The sequence below is a fragment of the Triturus cristatus genome, chromosome 10 (genome assembly GCF_964204655.1).
Source record: "Triturus cristatus chromosome 10, aTriCri1.1, whole genome shotgun sequence".
In the NCBI taxonomy this organism is placed as follows: domain Eukaryota; kingdom Metazoa; phylum Chordata; class Amphibia; order Caudata; family Salamandridae; genus Triturus; species Triturus cristatus.
In genome coordinates, this window is record NC_140593.1 from 1,237,874,168 (window position 1) to 1,237,888,517 (window position 14,350).

Sequence of the window (14,350 nt, forward strand, 5' to 3'; positions counted from 1 at the left end):
TCAAATATTGCTCAGGGGAAACCAGTGTCTTTCACCATAGTGACACTGGCACATGTATCCCTCAAAGCTTCTACCCTAGTTCCATTCACCCAGGGGTACTGCAAATATTTCTTTAAGTTGGGTGGCCACACAGCTACAGTGGCAAACTCCACTTCTCCCAGGGAGACTAGACTTGCTTCAGTGTGTTTCCAGATTTGCTCAGGGTACACTTCTGATCCCATTTGTATACTTGCTGCCCCAGGAGTGGCTGTACTGGGTGCCTTAGGGGCTTTGCTGTGGGGGCAAGATTTATCTACAGTTAGATGTCCTGACCTCTTACAGTTATTACACCAGGCCTTTAATGGATCAAAGATCTTTCCCCATAGGGTTGAGGCACATAGGGAGTAATTTGGGTCCCACCCACCTGAACAGGTTTTTGAGGCCCTTTGGAAGACTCAGACTTTTTATCTTGGGGATTATCTTCCCCTGGGGAGGCTTTGTGACCACTTTCTTTTGGTCACCCCCAGTGGTTGTCTTGGTCACCCTAGTCTTGACCCAGTGGTCCGCCTTCTTTCCCAATTCTTGGGGAGAAATTAGACCTAGGTCTACCAAATGCTGATGCAACTTTTCATTTGTGCAGTTACTCAAAATATGTTCCTTCATGAATAAATTGTACAATCCAGTAAAATCCTGCACACCATGTCCAGCTAACCAACCATCCAGTGTCTTTACTGAGAAGTCTACAAAATCAATCCAGGACTGGGTCTGGGTTTTGTGAGCCCCCCTGAATCTAATTCTATACTCCTCAGTAGTGAATCCAAATCCCTCAAAAATATATGCTTGTTTTATTTTAGAACCAACAATAGGTATTAAAATATACTTTCTCAGAATGAGATGCTTTATATAAATACTTTTGCAATATGCAATTGACTTTTGTAGAAAGTTACAAGTGGTTGCAATAGGCAAAACAATCCTAAACACAATAATGCATTGAGTTCAATGGAAGTTTCAAGTTATTTGCCACAGATTACTTTTAGGATTACTTTTGGAATTCCAGGACTGGATCCTAGATTCAGTCCTGGGTCAGTACTTGGACAATATTTTGCTATTTTAAAAGTTGACACTTAAAAAATATTTCATAGAAAACAGTCAATGATTCACTATGGCAGAATATTCAAGTTGCACGTATAGTATGTTCTCGTTACTTTTGTAATCCAGTACTGGGTGCCTAGACTCAGTACTGGGACCTTTATCCAAAACAGGTAAGTAATTACGTTTTCAGATATTATACGATTTTTAAAGAATATTTAAAGTTTGCAAAAATTGACACTTAGAAGAAATTTCACAGAAAAACAGTCAATGATTTCCTATGGGAGAAAATTGGGTTACTGGTAAGTACAGTTGTAAGTATTTTTCAGAGTCAGTGCTGGGCACCAAGATCCAGCACTGGGAGCTCACCTAAGAGCAGGTGAGTATTTTCGTTTTCGTTACTCGGCTGATTTTTGGTGAATATTTTAAGTTTTGAAAAGTCCACACACAAGAAATTTCAGGAAAAGCCAGTCAATGTTACCCTATGGAGTAAATTGGGTTATCGGTTTAAAGGTAAGTACTCGACTGGCAGAGTTAAGGTTCTGGGCATAGACTCAGGGGTCTCCCAGGGTCAGGTAGGTACAGTTGGTTCACCCTCAGCGGCACAAGGGCGGCCGGGTGCAGAGAGAGTTAGGCCCAATGTTATCCTATGAGGGATAGGGGTGTCTTGGTTGGTGGCTGCTGACTAGGAGGCCAGTCGGCTGTGGGAGCTGGGCTCCTGGTCACTTACTCAGTGCAAGTGGGAAAGTAGATAGGTGTAGAGGTTGCACTGCCAGGGCCACTCGGGCGCCTGGGTGCAGGGTGCTTTTGAGCTCAATTGATTTCAATGGGAAATCTCCGGTTTAGAAAAAGACTGCAAGCTCGGGGACGAAGATTCTTCAGGTGCCACCACCACTTCGAGAGGTAAGTTGGGTAGTTGGAGGATAGGTAGGTACCCCGGGCTTGGGCACAGGGGGCCGCGGGCGCCGGGTGCAGGGGTGCCTTTTGGTGTCGGGAAATCTTACCCTCTGTTGATCGCGGTTGGGGGGGCACCTGGTTCTGAGGCTGCAGGCTTCTTCAGGAGTGTCGAGGGAGGTCCTTGGGTGCTGGACTCGAGGTCACAGTCGCCGTGGGGTCGTCCTCGTGGTCTTTGTCACTCCGGCACAGGCCAGGCTTGGCTGGTGCAGAGTGTGCTGGGTTTGCGGTTCCGGGCTGCTGCCAGGGATTAGAAGTAGATTTTGAGTAGAGCCTCTACTTATGGGAGTCCCAGGGGTTTAGAGTCAAAAGGTAGCCAAGTCCTCCGGGGTTTGTGAGGTTGCTGGCCACAAGAGATGCCGGGTTGGAGCAGGAGCAGGTTCGAGGGTCGACAGGCCGGTAGGGCTGGGGCCAAAGCAGTTGGTATCCTCTTTTTAGCAGCTGCAGGGCAGGTCTTCTTTCTTCTAGCTCTTCTTCGGATTTTGGAATCTGGAATCTGGGGAAGGAAGGTTCAGGGTGCCCCTAAATACTAGATTTAGGGGCGTTACAGGTAGGTGAAGGGCAGGGACCAAATAGGTCCCTGTCCTGGGGTGGGTACACCCCCTATCCTGCCTCTCTCGTGTGGGAGGGGGCAGTAGCCTAGTCCTGATAGGGTAGGGCTGTCCATCTTGAAGATGGCGAGAGCCTGGAGATGTGCTTCACCTCGCCAACCCCACCTGAGGGGTGGGGTTGGCAGGCTGGCACATCCCCTTTCCTTATTTGGGGTTTCCGGACAAGCTTCCCGCCAGAGTAGGGGGTTGCAGTGGCCTGGGGAAACTCACAGAGGCGGCATGCCTTTGAAGCTTCCCCATGCCCATCCTGGGGGAGGAGATTTAGCACCTCGCCCAGGATGTGCATTGTTGGCGGCCCAGGAGAGCAGGGACTCTCCTACCCAGGGGTCCAGCAACATGTCTGCTGTGTGGCAGCCTAGGCAGCCTCAGAACAGACGTGGATTGTAGGTTAGGTTTTAGGGGGCATCTCTAAGATGCCCTCTGGGGTGCTTGGTACATTAAATCCCACACTGGCATCAGTGTGGGTTTAATGTGCTGAGAAGTTTGATACCAAACTTCTCAGTCTTCAGTGTTGCCATTATGGTGCTGTGGAGTTCGTGTTTGACGAGCTCTCAGCACCATGTACTCTTAAATGGCAGCACTGCACTTACAGTACCCAGGAATGGACCTGGGTACTGTAGGGGCACAGGGCTCCTGCTCCTGTGCCCACTCCATTGGCATAGGGCACCCAGCTAGAGGGGTGGCTGATGTATGCCATGGCAGTGTAGGTTGTGGGCATGGCATACAGGGATGTGTGCCATGTCGACTCTCTGTTTTGTCTTGTATCCAGACACTCAGCCTGCAAGAGCAGTGTGTGTGTAAGGGTACAGGGCCTCTGAGGGTGGCACAGTGAGTGCTGCAGCCCTTCGAGGCCTTCCCTGGCCACAAGGCCCTGGGTACCTAGGGTACCATTTACCAGGGGCTGACATGTGGCCAGGGTTTGCCAATTTGGGTTTTGTGTTTTTAGGGAAGGATCATAGGCCCTGGGCACCTGATTGGCAGGAGTCCAGGGTACACTTAGTCAAAGTACATTCAGCAAAACGTGGGGGCATACCATGCAAGAAAGATGGCACTTTCCCACAGTGTTCTTCAAAGAGTTGAGTCTTCCACTCTTTCCTACATTGGAGCAGCGTTGGATTAAAGATACAGGGGTCTCGTTCCACGTCCCCAGTGCACAGATGAGATGCTCTGTTGCTCGGCTGTGAAGTAGTATTCTTTAAAGAGGGGAGTCTTTACTCTTTCCTACATTGGTGGAGGGTTGGGTTAAAGATACAGGGGTCTAAGGCCAACTCCTAGGTGCACAGATGAGATGGTCTGTTACTCTGCTGTGATGTAGTGTTCTTCAAAGAGTTGAGTTTTCAACTCGTTCCTGCATTGTAGCAGCGTTGTAGTGTTCCAGATCCTGGGTGCATAGATGGAAAAGTCCAGTTTTTTTGTTTAATTTAAAAAAAACTTTTTTACACTTCTTCGTCTGCAGTCTGATGTATGAAGTGCTGCTGTAGTGGCACAATTGGTGTCTGGGTACAGAGCTCAGTTGTTGACAGACTTTGTGTCGAAGGAGCTCAGATACTGGCAGAGATGGTGTCTAAAGATATCAGATGCTTGTCTACTTGAAGACCTGAGGTGTTTGCACATTGGGGGTCCAATCAGCCCAAAGGCTGCAGTGTTGATCTCGTCTGTTGGTAAAGTTGGGTGTTAGAAAAGCTCAGATGCTGCAGAGGAGGTGTCTGAAGATCTCAGATGCTTCAGGGCTGGTGTCTGAAGGGCTAAAGCCTTGACCAAGTTGGGCTCCACTGGTTACTCTGTATGGTTTAGAACTATATTTGCATCCTTTGACTGACTGAAGATATAGTGCCTTGTGCAATCTGAGGTTTTCAGAAGAGAGGAAGCGCTTCTTTGTTAAGTGAGCACTTGCTTGTTCCTTTCAGACTGTGGCATTCGTAACCACCGGGGAAGGGCTTTCTCCAGCAGGAACTACCCAGCAGCTTCAGATATCCCCTGGCTGGTGTCAGTGGCTGGAAACGGGCAGATCTGTGAAGGCTCCATCATCGACAACTGGTGGATAATAACAGCTGCCAGCTGCCTTGTCATGACGTGAGTACAAGTCATTTGTTTGTACACAGTTGGAAGGATCTGACATGGCATGGGTTAGGAGGGAGGATGGGCATGACCTCACAGGGTGCTGGCGACCATCAGTTGTCAAGGTCTCAGAGTCGGAGTCAGAGCTCAGGTGTCAGATACCTTCAGGGGACAATGACTTCCATACTTTGGCCCTGGTACCACATTTACTCTTCAAGAGCTCGTATCCTCATGCTGTGCTGTATTCTCTCTCCCAGGAAGCAGGGTCGAGTTTCAGGAAGCAGAGTCCTAAGTGGCGTGCCGGGCATGCAGGTGGACCATGCCATCATCCACCTGGAATACACCTCTGGCCCTGGGGACAGAACATCCATGTTTGACATCGGCCTCATCCTCCTGAGGGAGCCGCTGGCCTTCCACCAGCACCTATGGCCAGCCTGCTGGCCTGCAGATGACTACAACATGCTGGGAGCCACACACACCTGCTGGATCTTGGGAGTACAAGCCCTTGATGAAGGTAAGTGACTACGGTGTGCTGCTCACAGCTCTGAATTCAGTCTGAAGTCCAGAACGGTCTGCCTCGCTGAGACAAAGAAGGAGATTTTATTCACTGCCGCGTGTAAGGATGACATGTAGAATGGCTGCAGGCTGTCTGTTCATGGAGCTGAGCAGGAACCTCCAAGCTGTTTTCTCGTCCTCTCTGCTGCCACCAACTTTGGACACAATCTTACATTCTTTCCAGTCTTACTCCTGTGTTCACTGCTCCATCACTTCTCAACTAGGCCTGGGCTTAAGATGCCCCCATGAGCACATGTATTTGTGCCCAGACCCCTGGCTGCTGCTTGGTTCTACACACTAACAGGATTCAGGTTTGGGTATTTCTTCTGGGTTTGATGGCGCACTCGACAATGTGGAGGCCAGGGTGTTCTGGAGACTTGAGTCAGTCCAGTCTGCAGTGTTACACCTCCTCTCCCTGCTTCCAGGGGTTCTGTGGATGCTGGAGACACTCGAGCCTTGGGAACCCTCTGTGTCTGTGGTCCATGGACCAGCAGTGCCCAAGCCAGACCCTCTGCCAGTGTGGACAGCAGAGAGGACAGCTGGTGAAGGGCTGCCTGTTCCCTCAAGAGAGTCAGGATTGAAGTGAGGACCCACAGAGTGAAAAACTGACATCCTGTGCAAAATGGAAGGCAGAGGCCACAGGCATGAGGATTTGGGCAGACAAAGGCCTCATGAGCAGACGCGAGCTGTCACTGGGAAGATGTGGGCACAGGGCTGCAGTTCAGTCCAACTCTTTCTTAATCAGGGCTCTCTGTGTCAACCCTCAGGGCGTGATTCATATATAGGCAGATAGCACGCCGTTCCGCCATGGAGACGCAGTAAATTACCCCATCCCCGGGACGAGGGAGCACCCTCCTAGTTTATAAGCGATTGCCAAGCAGGCGGTCACTCATAAAAACATTACCAGAAAGTGTCATCATGGAGGTTCCTGTCAATGCATTTTACTCTTTGGAAAAAAGCTGAATCAGCAGGACTTAGCCCTGTAGCACAGTTTAATTGTTTTTCTTTACAAAGAGAAAATCCCGAAACAGCATTTGTTTTTGTGAATACAAAATATAATGCTCCCCTTGCCATTGGTGGTTTTTCTCATGGTGGGGGGGCATTATAATGTTTTTACTGTTCCTTGCTGCCAGGTTTTTCCTGGCGGTAAGAAAGAGTAACAAATGACTACATATCCGCCCATCTATTTTGGAGAGGTGGTCATGCAGCCATTCTCCCTCAACCCTTACTCCCCATGGCCATCGGAGAAATTTGGTCACGACAGAGACAGAGTAGTCTCGCCTTGGTCAAACTGAAGGTCCGCTCGCTGTGAGAAAGTGGCTCTGTATATACTGTTCCCAAATAGGTACAGTGTGCACAGAGTCCACAGTCCCCAGAGGTTTGACAGAGGCTAAAGTTAGATATAACCTTACTCTCTAAAGTGGTAGCTTGGTCGAGCAGTAAGGCAGTATCAGAGGGCAGTGTAAAGCATTTGTTGTACACACCCAGTCAGCAAATGGTCTCACACACTCAAGAACTGACCTCTAGGCCAATGGTTTATATATAAAAAAATATATGCTTGTTTTATTTTAGAACCAACAATAGGTATTAAAATATACTTTCTCAGAATGAGATGCTTTGTATAAATACTTTTGCAATATGCAATTGACTTTTGTAGGTAATAGTCACAGGTTTTTGCAATAGGCAACACAGTTTCAAACAGAATAATACATTGAGCTCAATGGGAATTTTAAGTTATTTGCAATAGATTACTTTCAGGATTACTTTTCTAATTCCAGGACTGGATACTAGATTCAGCCCTGGGTCAGTTCTTAGAAACAAGTGAGTAAAGTCGACTTAGTTACTGTTGTGATTTTTAGACAATATTTTGCTATTTTAAAAGTTGACACAGAATAAATTTCATAGAAAACAGTCAATGATTCCCTATGGGAGAACATTCAAGTTATAGGTATAGTATGTTCTTGTTACTTTTGTAATCCAGTACTGGGCTCCTAGGCTCAGTACTGGGACATCTATTTAAAACAGGTAAGTAATTATGTTTTCACAGTTGGTACGATTTTTAAAGAATATTTGTAGTTTGCAAAAATCGACACTTAGAAGATATTTCATAGAAAAACAGTCAATGATTTCCTACAGAAGAAAATTGGGTTACTGGTAAGTACGGTTGTGAGTACTTTTCAGGGTCAGTGCTGGGCACCAAGATCCAGCACTGGGATCTCTCCTAATAGCAGGTGAGTATTTTCGTTTTCGTTACTCAGGTGATTTTAGGTGAATATTTTAAGTTTTAGGAACTCCACACTTAAAAGAAATTTCAGAAGAAACCAGTCAATGTTACCATATGGAAAAAAATTGGGTTATCGGCTTTTGGGTAAGTACTCGGCTGGCAGAGTTAAGGTTCTGAGCACAGACTCAGGGGTCTCCCAGGGTCAGGTGAGTACAGTTGTTACACCCTCAGCGGCACAGGGGCAGCCGGGTGCAGAGTGAGTTAGGCCCAATGTTATCTTATGGGAGGCAGGGGGGCCTTGGTTGGTGGCTGCTGACTAGCAGGCCACGCGGCTTTGGGAGCTGGGCTCCTGGTCACTTGCTCAGGGCAAATGGGGAAGTAGGTGGGAGTAGAAGTTACACTGCCAGGGCCCCTCGGGCGGCTGGGTGCAGGGTGCTTTTGAGCCTTCGGGCGCTCAATGGATTTAAATGGGAAAGCTCCAAGATGAACAAAGGCTGCAAGCTCGGGGATGAAGATTCTTCAGGTGCCACCACCATTTGAGAGGTAAGTTGGGTAGTTGGAGAATAGGTAGGTACCCAGGAGTTGGGCACAGGGGGCTGCAGGGCGCTGGGTGCAGGGGTGCCTTTTGATGTCGAGAAATCTTACCCTTTGTTGATCGTGGTTGGGGGGGGGTACCTGGTTCTGAGGCTTCAGGCGTCGTCAGGAGCGTCGAGGTGAGTCCTTGGGTGCCGGATTCGGGGTCACAGTCGCCGGGGGGACGTCCTCGGGGTCTTTGTTCACTCCGGCACAGGCCAGGCTTGGCGGGTGCAGAGTGTGCAGGGTTCGCGGTTCCGGGCTGATGCCAGGGGTTAGAACTTGCTTTGAGCAGAGCCACTGCTCATGGGAGTCCCAGATGCTCAGAGTCACAAGGTAGCCAGGTCCTCCGGGGTTTGTGAGGTTGCTGGCCACAAGAGGTGCCGGAATTTAGCAGGAGCAGGTTCGAGGGTTGACCGGCCGGTAGGGCTGGGGCCAAAGCAGTTGGTGTCTTCCTCTTCTTAGCAGCTGCCGGCAGATCTTCTTTCTTCTTGCTCTTCTTTGCTTTTTCGGAATCTGAAATCTAAGGAAGGAAGGTTCAGGGTGCCCCTAAATATTACATTTAGAGGCGTTACAGGTAGGTAAAGGGCAGGGACCAATGGGTCCCTGCCCTGGGTTGGGTACACCCCCTATCCTGCCACTCTCCTGTGGGAGGGGGGCAGTAGCCTAGTCATGATTGGGCAGGGCTTCCCATCTTCAAGATGGCGAGAGCCCGGAGATGTGCTTCACCTCGCCTCCCGCACCTGAGGGGTGGGGTTGGCAGAGGCTGGCACATCCACTGTCCTTACTTGGGGTTTCCAGCCAGTCTTCCCGCCAGAGTGGGGGTCAGAACCGGTGGGGACCAGTTGCTGAGTACAGCAAGTGGCCTGGAGAAGCTCACAAAGGCGGCATGCCTTTGAAGCTTTCCCCTGCCCATCCTGGGGAGGAGACCGAGCACCTCGCCCAGGATGTGCATTGTTGCAGGCCCAGGAGAGCGGGGGTACATTAAATCCCACACTGGCATCAGTGCGGGTTTAATGTTGATACAAAACTTCACTGTCTTCAATGTTGCCATTATGGTGCTGTGAAGTTCGTGTTTGACGAGCTCTCAGCACCATATACTCTTAAATGGCAGCACTGCACTTACAGTGCCCAGGAATGGACCTAGGTACTATAGGGGCACAGGGCTCATGCTCCTGTGCCCACACCACTGGCACAGGGCACCCAGCAAGAGGGGTGGCTGATGTATGCCAGGGCAGTGTAGGTTGTGGGCATGGCACACAGGAAAGTGGGCCATGTCGACTCTATGTCTTGTCTTGTACCCAGACACTCAGCCTGCAAGGGCAGTATGTTTGTGTTAGGGTACAGGGCCTCTAAGGGTGGCACAATAAGTGCTGCAGCCCTTAGAGGCCTTCCCTGGTCACAAGGCCCTGGGTACCTAGGGTACCATTTGCCAGGGGTTGACGTGTGGCCAGGGTTTGCCAATTTGGGTTTGAGGTTTTAGGGAAGGAACATAGGCCCTGGGCACCTGATTGGCAGGAGTCCAGGGCACACTCAGTCAAAGTACATTCAGCAATTCAGCAAAAAGTGGGGGCATACCATGCAAGAAAGATGGCACTTTCTCACACTTGCATATAAATTGCCTGCGGTATGTATACTCCGTCCCCGTTGCGCGGAGTATACAAACCACCAGCATATAAATAACCCCTATAGTCCTTACATAAATTCCAAATCCTCAAATCTTAACATAGTCTGGAATACCTGAAAACCTCAAAGTTTCCCTTAAGCACTGTTTTGAAAACCCCTCAGAAACCCTAAGCCTGAACCTAAAAAAAACGTCCAAAATCGGAACGCCTACTGCAGCATATTACGTGAGGACTATTCATTGTTTTTAGGATGAACATCTGTTATACAGTACATGGCTGCAGCTGCTCTTCTCTTTCTGTGCTACATTCCATGTACACCTGCAACGGGCCGATGCTGGAGCAGAAGCTGCATCTACCAACCTACCCCTTGTTTGACCTGCGAGCTTCTCCCGATCCTTCCGCATCGAGGAGACCTGCAGAGTCACCAGTTGCCATGACACAGTGAGGAGATCACACGTCACATCTGCCCATTAACACCTCCCAGGTAGTGTTGACCACGCCATGCCCTACTCCTGTGTGGTCTTCTTCAGGATGCTGGTGTCCTTCAAAACCCTTCAAGACTTTCCATATTTTCTTCCTTGAAGGGTTCAGCATGAAGGGGGTTCTTGGTCATACTCTGTACTAATACTTGATTTTGTCTCTTCCCATAGAGGCCACTTCAGGCTTCCCATTCACGCCACAACTACACTCATGGGGGGGAGGTTATATTGGGGTCCTTCCCTGGGAGAGGATGAGAGGGTTCCTCTGTCCCTGGGGAACTCTAAAAGGTCTGAATATCCGGTCTGCCATGACATAGCTGGTGTTCTCTATTTGCTTCTTTCTTCCTCACAATTACAAAGATCACTTTTCAGCAGTTGCTACTTCTATGCATAAAAGATGGAGACAGCAAGCCCCCCTGAGAATATGCATAGTTAGACTATTTGAGTGTCATCATCATTGACCACTTTAGGAAAATTGGCTCATTCTGTAGCTAATTTCTTTGCCTGGATTGTATAATGAAGCTTTCTTGAGTCTAAAACCTCCCCCGAACCACGTAACAGCGTTGGACCGGGGGATACGCACAAGATAAGTATGGCAGCTCAGGTAACAATTTGGACATGAAACATTTTACTGAATAAGAGCTACTCTTAATGAAGAATATCTGGACTCAAAGCAACAGCAGACATGTCCATGGTGACCTGGGAACATGTGACAAGATGCAGGAATTAGGGAGAATCAAAAGAAAACATACTATTTCCGGGTGAACCGTGAACATGAGGAAAGACCAAGGCTACCCAACAGGGCAGAGAAAGGTTGTATAAAACAGCACAAAGAACCACCGCCAAGGTCACCAACACAAGGAGAAGCACACAAAGCTCATGCATAGACCGTTACCTGGAGGGCTCCCCAAAGGAAGAACATCGGTACCACCACAAACCGGAGAAAGAGTTTGAAGGACAGGGAGTAGGAGCTTTAGCCATGTTTGCAGTGGAGCTGAATATGGCGTAGGAAAGAGAGAGGTAGATGTCACTTCAGAGGGTCTTCTGAAGGTCCACCTTTAGTGCCGAAAGTGTTAGTTTCATCTTTCATGGACTTCACCCTACAACAGCAACAACTAATTCTACTAGGGTGATGGGGTCAAAATCAGAAGGAGGAATGGGTGTGGGGCACCACAAGGAAGAAATACTATTGGTTGAGCAAAGACAACATTGGCCGTCAGGTACTGAATAGGGAGTTGCAGCATTCAGGCAAGGGGTCAGCATAGATGGATCCGCGGCCCCCTATGCTCGTGAATGTCTATGTATTTATGTGAAATTCTCAAAATTTGACTTCTGTTCCTGTGACAGGAAGAAGAAGTTGGAAAACTCTGAACAGGTTGTGTGTGATTGCAGCGGAGTCACAGAGACAGTCAACAAGACTGTTTCATGATGCCCTCACACATCCCCAAGGGGATGTCATGCTTCATCGTTGGGCGGTGCTCCTAGTCAGGCCGGCCCTGCAATGCCCTACGGGTCTCCCAAAGGGTCACTTTAGCGGAGATTGTTTTTTAGAGAAGGCCATATGAAGAATGCAAGTGAGGTGGTGAGTGCAGTTGAGTAGTGATTAGTGAGTATGGATTAAAACTGATTGGGGAGGGTGAAGGTTATCCTTTAATAAGTAGGACCACCCTGTCAGTCATAAAAACCTATTACAGGTAGATGCTACCATCAAGGTTTGAAAGGAACCCTGGTAATCAGTGTGCAACTACTAAAGAGTAAAGTACCCTATGGTCGTAAGAGAGAGGCCAAAGGGTGGGCTCTCTTTTAGTGGTTGGTCGACAAGTTTTGCGCCAATTCTGTGGTCATAAGAATCCACTGCACTTCATCAGGACAGAGAAACATATAATGATTCACTACCCCACACATATATGGTGCCCCTAAAGTGCTACCTACTATGTGTATGGTTCGTAGTCCAGCCTAATCAGAAAATTGCTAATAGCCTCAGGTGCCGCGCTCAAAAGTGCCAAGAGGTTGATGAGTGCGAGCCAACTGTCTGCACCTACCCCTGTCTCCGCGGCCGTGGAAGTGGGATTTATATGCACACCCACCTCAACCCTAACGTCATCCTCTATGCTTTATGCAGAAATATTGCTTGTCTCTGTGTTGAGGCCATGATCGCCCAGCCTCTGCTTTAAGAAATCTTGTTTAAATGTTTGACCAGTTGTTGATACCTTTGCACAGTCCAATAAAAAACAACATTAACATCACATAGACAAAGGCGCTCCAGCACTTGCAGGTTTGCTGTTGTACCTGAAAGAATAACTTATGTATAGAAGTAAGCCTCGATAGATATATTTCCCCTTTTTTTTAAAAACCAAGGGTGCTCTTCTGTTTCCTAAAAGTCTCTCCCTTTCTATTTCTCAGACCCACGGTACTGGAGTGGGGGTGTCCACAGGATTCAGGTGCAGTTGGTGGAGCCATCAGAATGCCTCTGGTACTGGCCTGACATAACTCGACAAGACCTGTGTGCCAGGAATAAAGCGAGGACGAAAGGACACTGTCAGGTAATGGTTTGAGACTGCTGGAACAGCATCATGTTTTAAGACCAGAGGTAGTTTGGGCGCCACTGGCTGTACTTTCCAAAGCGAACTGCTTGAGAAGGAGCTCTGGAGATGGGAGTGTTCCAGTTAAGAGAGTTTGCAAATCACTCGCCTCTGATGAAGTAGCGAGGAAGGGTCATACCTGAATCCATCTTTTCAAATGAGATCATGGAGCTAGAGACGTTCACCTGGTAAAGCCTTTATTTTTGAGCCACGTATAGAGATATACTCTTGGTCATGTTAGCACCTTCAACGACGGAGAAGAGAGTGGTAGAGATGAATTGCTTGGCAATGCTAGCAAATTCAATGATTGAGAAGAGAGTTGTAGAGACAAAGGGCTTGACCATACTAGCAAATTCAACGGTTGGAAAGAGAGTAGTAGAGATGAAGTGGTTTGCCGTGCTAGCACCTTCAAGTGTTGAGAAGAGAGTGGTAGAGATGAACTGCTTGGCCATGTTAGCATCTTGAACGGTTGAGAAGTGAGTGGTAGAGATGAAGTGCTTGGCCATGTTAGCATCTTGAATGGTTGAGAAGTAAGTGGTAGAGATGAAGTGCTTGGCCATGTTAGCATCTTGAATGGTTGAGAAGTAAGTGGTAGAGATGAAGTGCTTGGCCATGTTAGCATCTTGAATGGTTGAGAAGTGAGTGGTAGAGATGAAGGGCTTGGCCATGTTAGCATCTTGAATGGTTGAGAAGTGAGTGGTAGAGATGAAGGGCTTGGCCATGCTAGAACCTTCAATGGTTGAGAAGAGATTGTTAGAGAGGAAGTGCTTGGTGAGAAGAGAGTGGTAGAGATGAAGTGCTTGGCCATGTTAGCATCTTGAATGGTTGAGAAGTGAGTGGTAGAGATGAAGGGCTTGGCCATGCTAGAACCTTCAATGGTTGAGAAGAGAGTGTTAGAGAGGAAGTGCTTGGTGAGAAGAGAGTGATAGAGATGAAATACTTGGCTGTGCTGGCACCTTCAGTGGTTGAGAAGAGAGTGTTAGAGATGGAGTACTAGGCCGTGCTAGCACCTTCAACCAGTTGAGAAGAGCGTGGTAGAGATGAAGTGGTTGGCCGTGCTAGCACCTTGAAAGGTTGGGAAGAGAGTGGTAGAGATGAAGTGCTTGGCCGTGCTAGCACCTTGAACGGTTGAGAACAGTGGTAGAGATCAAATATTTGGCCATGCTAGCATCTTGAATGGTTGAGAAGAGAGTGGTAAAGACAAAGTGTTTGGCCATGCTAGCACCTTCAATGGTTGAGAAGAAAGTGGTAGAGATGAAGTGATCGGTCATGCTAGCACCTTGAACAGTTAAGAAGAGAGTGGTAGAGATGAAGTACTTGGCCGTGCTAGCACCTTCAACCAGTTGAGAAGAGCGTGGTAGAGATGAAGTGGTTTGCTGTGCTAGCACCTTGAACAGTTGAGAAGACAGTGGCAGAGATGAAGTGGTTGAACAACTTAATACCTGTAGCCACTGAGAAGGGAGTTTTAGAGAGAAATGAAGACATTGGTCACGAGAAAAAAGTGTTAGAGATGAAGGAAATGGCGATAGATAAATATTCCAACGAAAAAAATCCCTCAATCCGGCGAAAGTAACAAGCCACTCCAGTTCCAAGTGCACAGGTATTTTATTACGGCAGAAAA

At 48.2% G+C, this 14,350-nt stretch overlaps 1 protein-coding gene across 1 annotated transcript in view; it reads left to right on the top strand.

The window, feature by feature from the left end:
* The window catches only part of LOC146797168 (uncharacterized), a 468,769-nt gene that overhangs the window by 14,576 nt on the left and 439,843 nt on the right, over positions 1–14,350 (top strand). Inside the window, exons 3-5 of the mRNA XM_085631505.1 lie at positions 4,541–4,706; positions 4,949–5,205; positions 12,551–12,690. Of these exons, the coding sequence (XP_085487631.1) occupies positions 4,541–4,706; positions 4,949–5,205; positions 12,551–12,690 (563 nt within the window). The remainder of the gene's footprint in view (positions 1–4,540; positions 4,707–4,948; positions 5,206–12,550; positions 12,691–14,350) is intronic.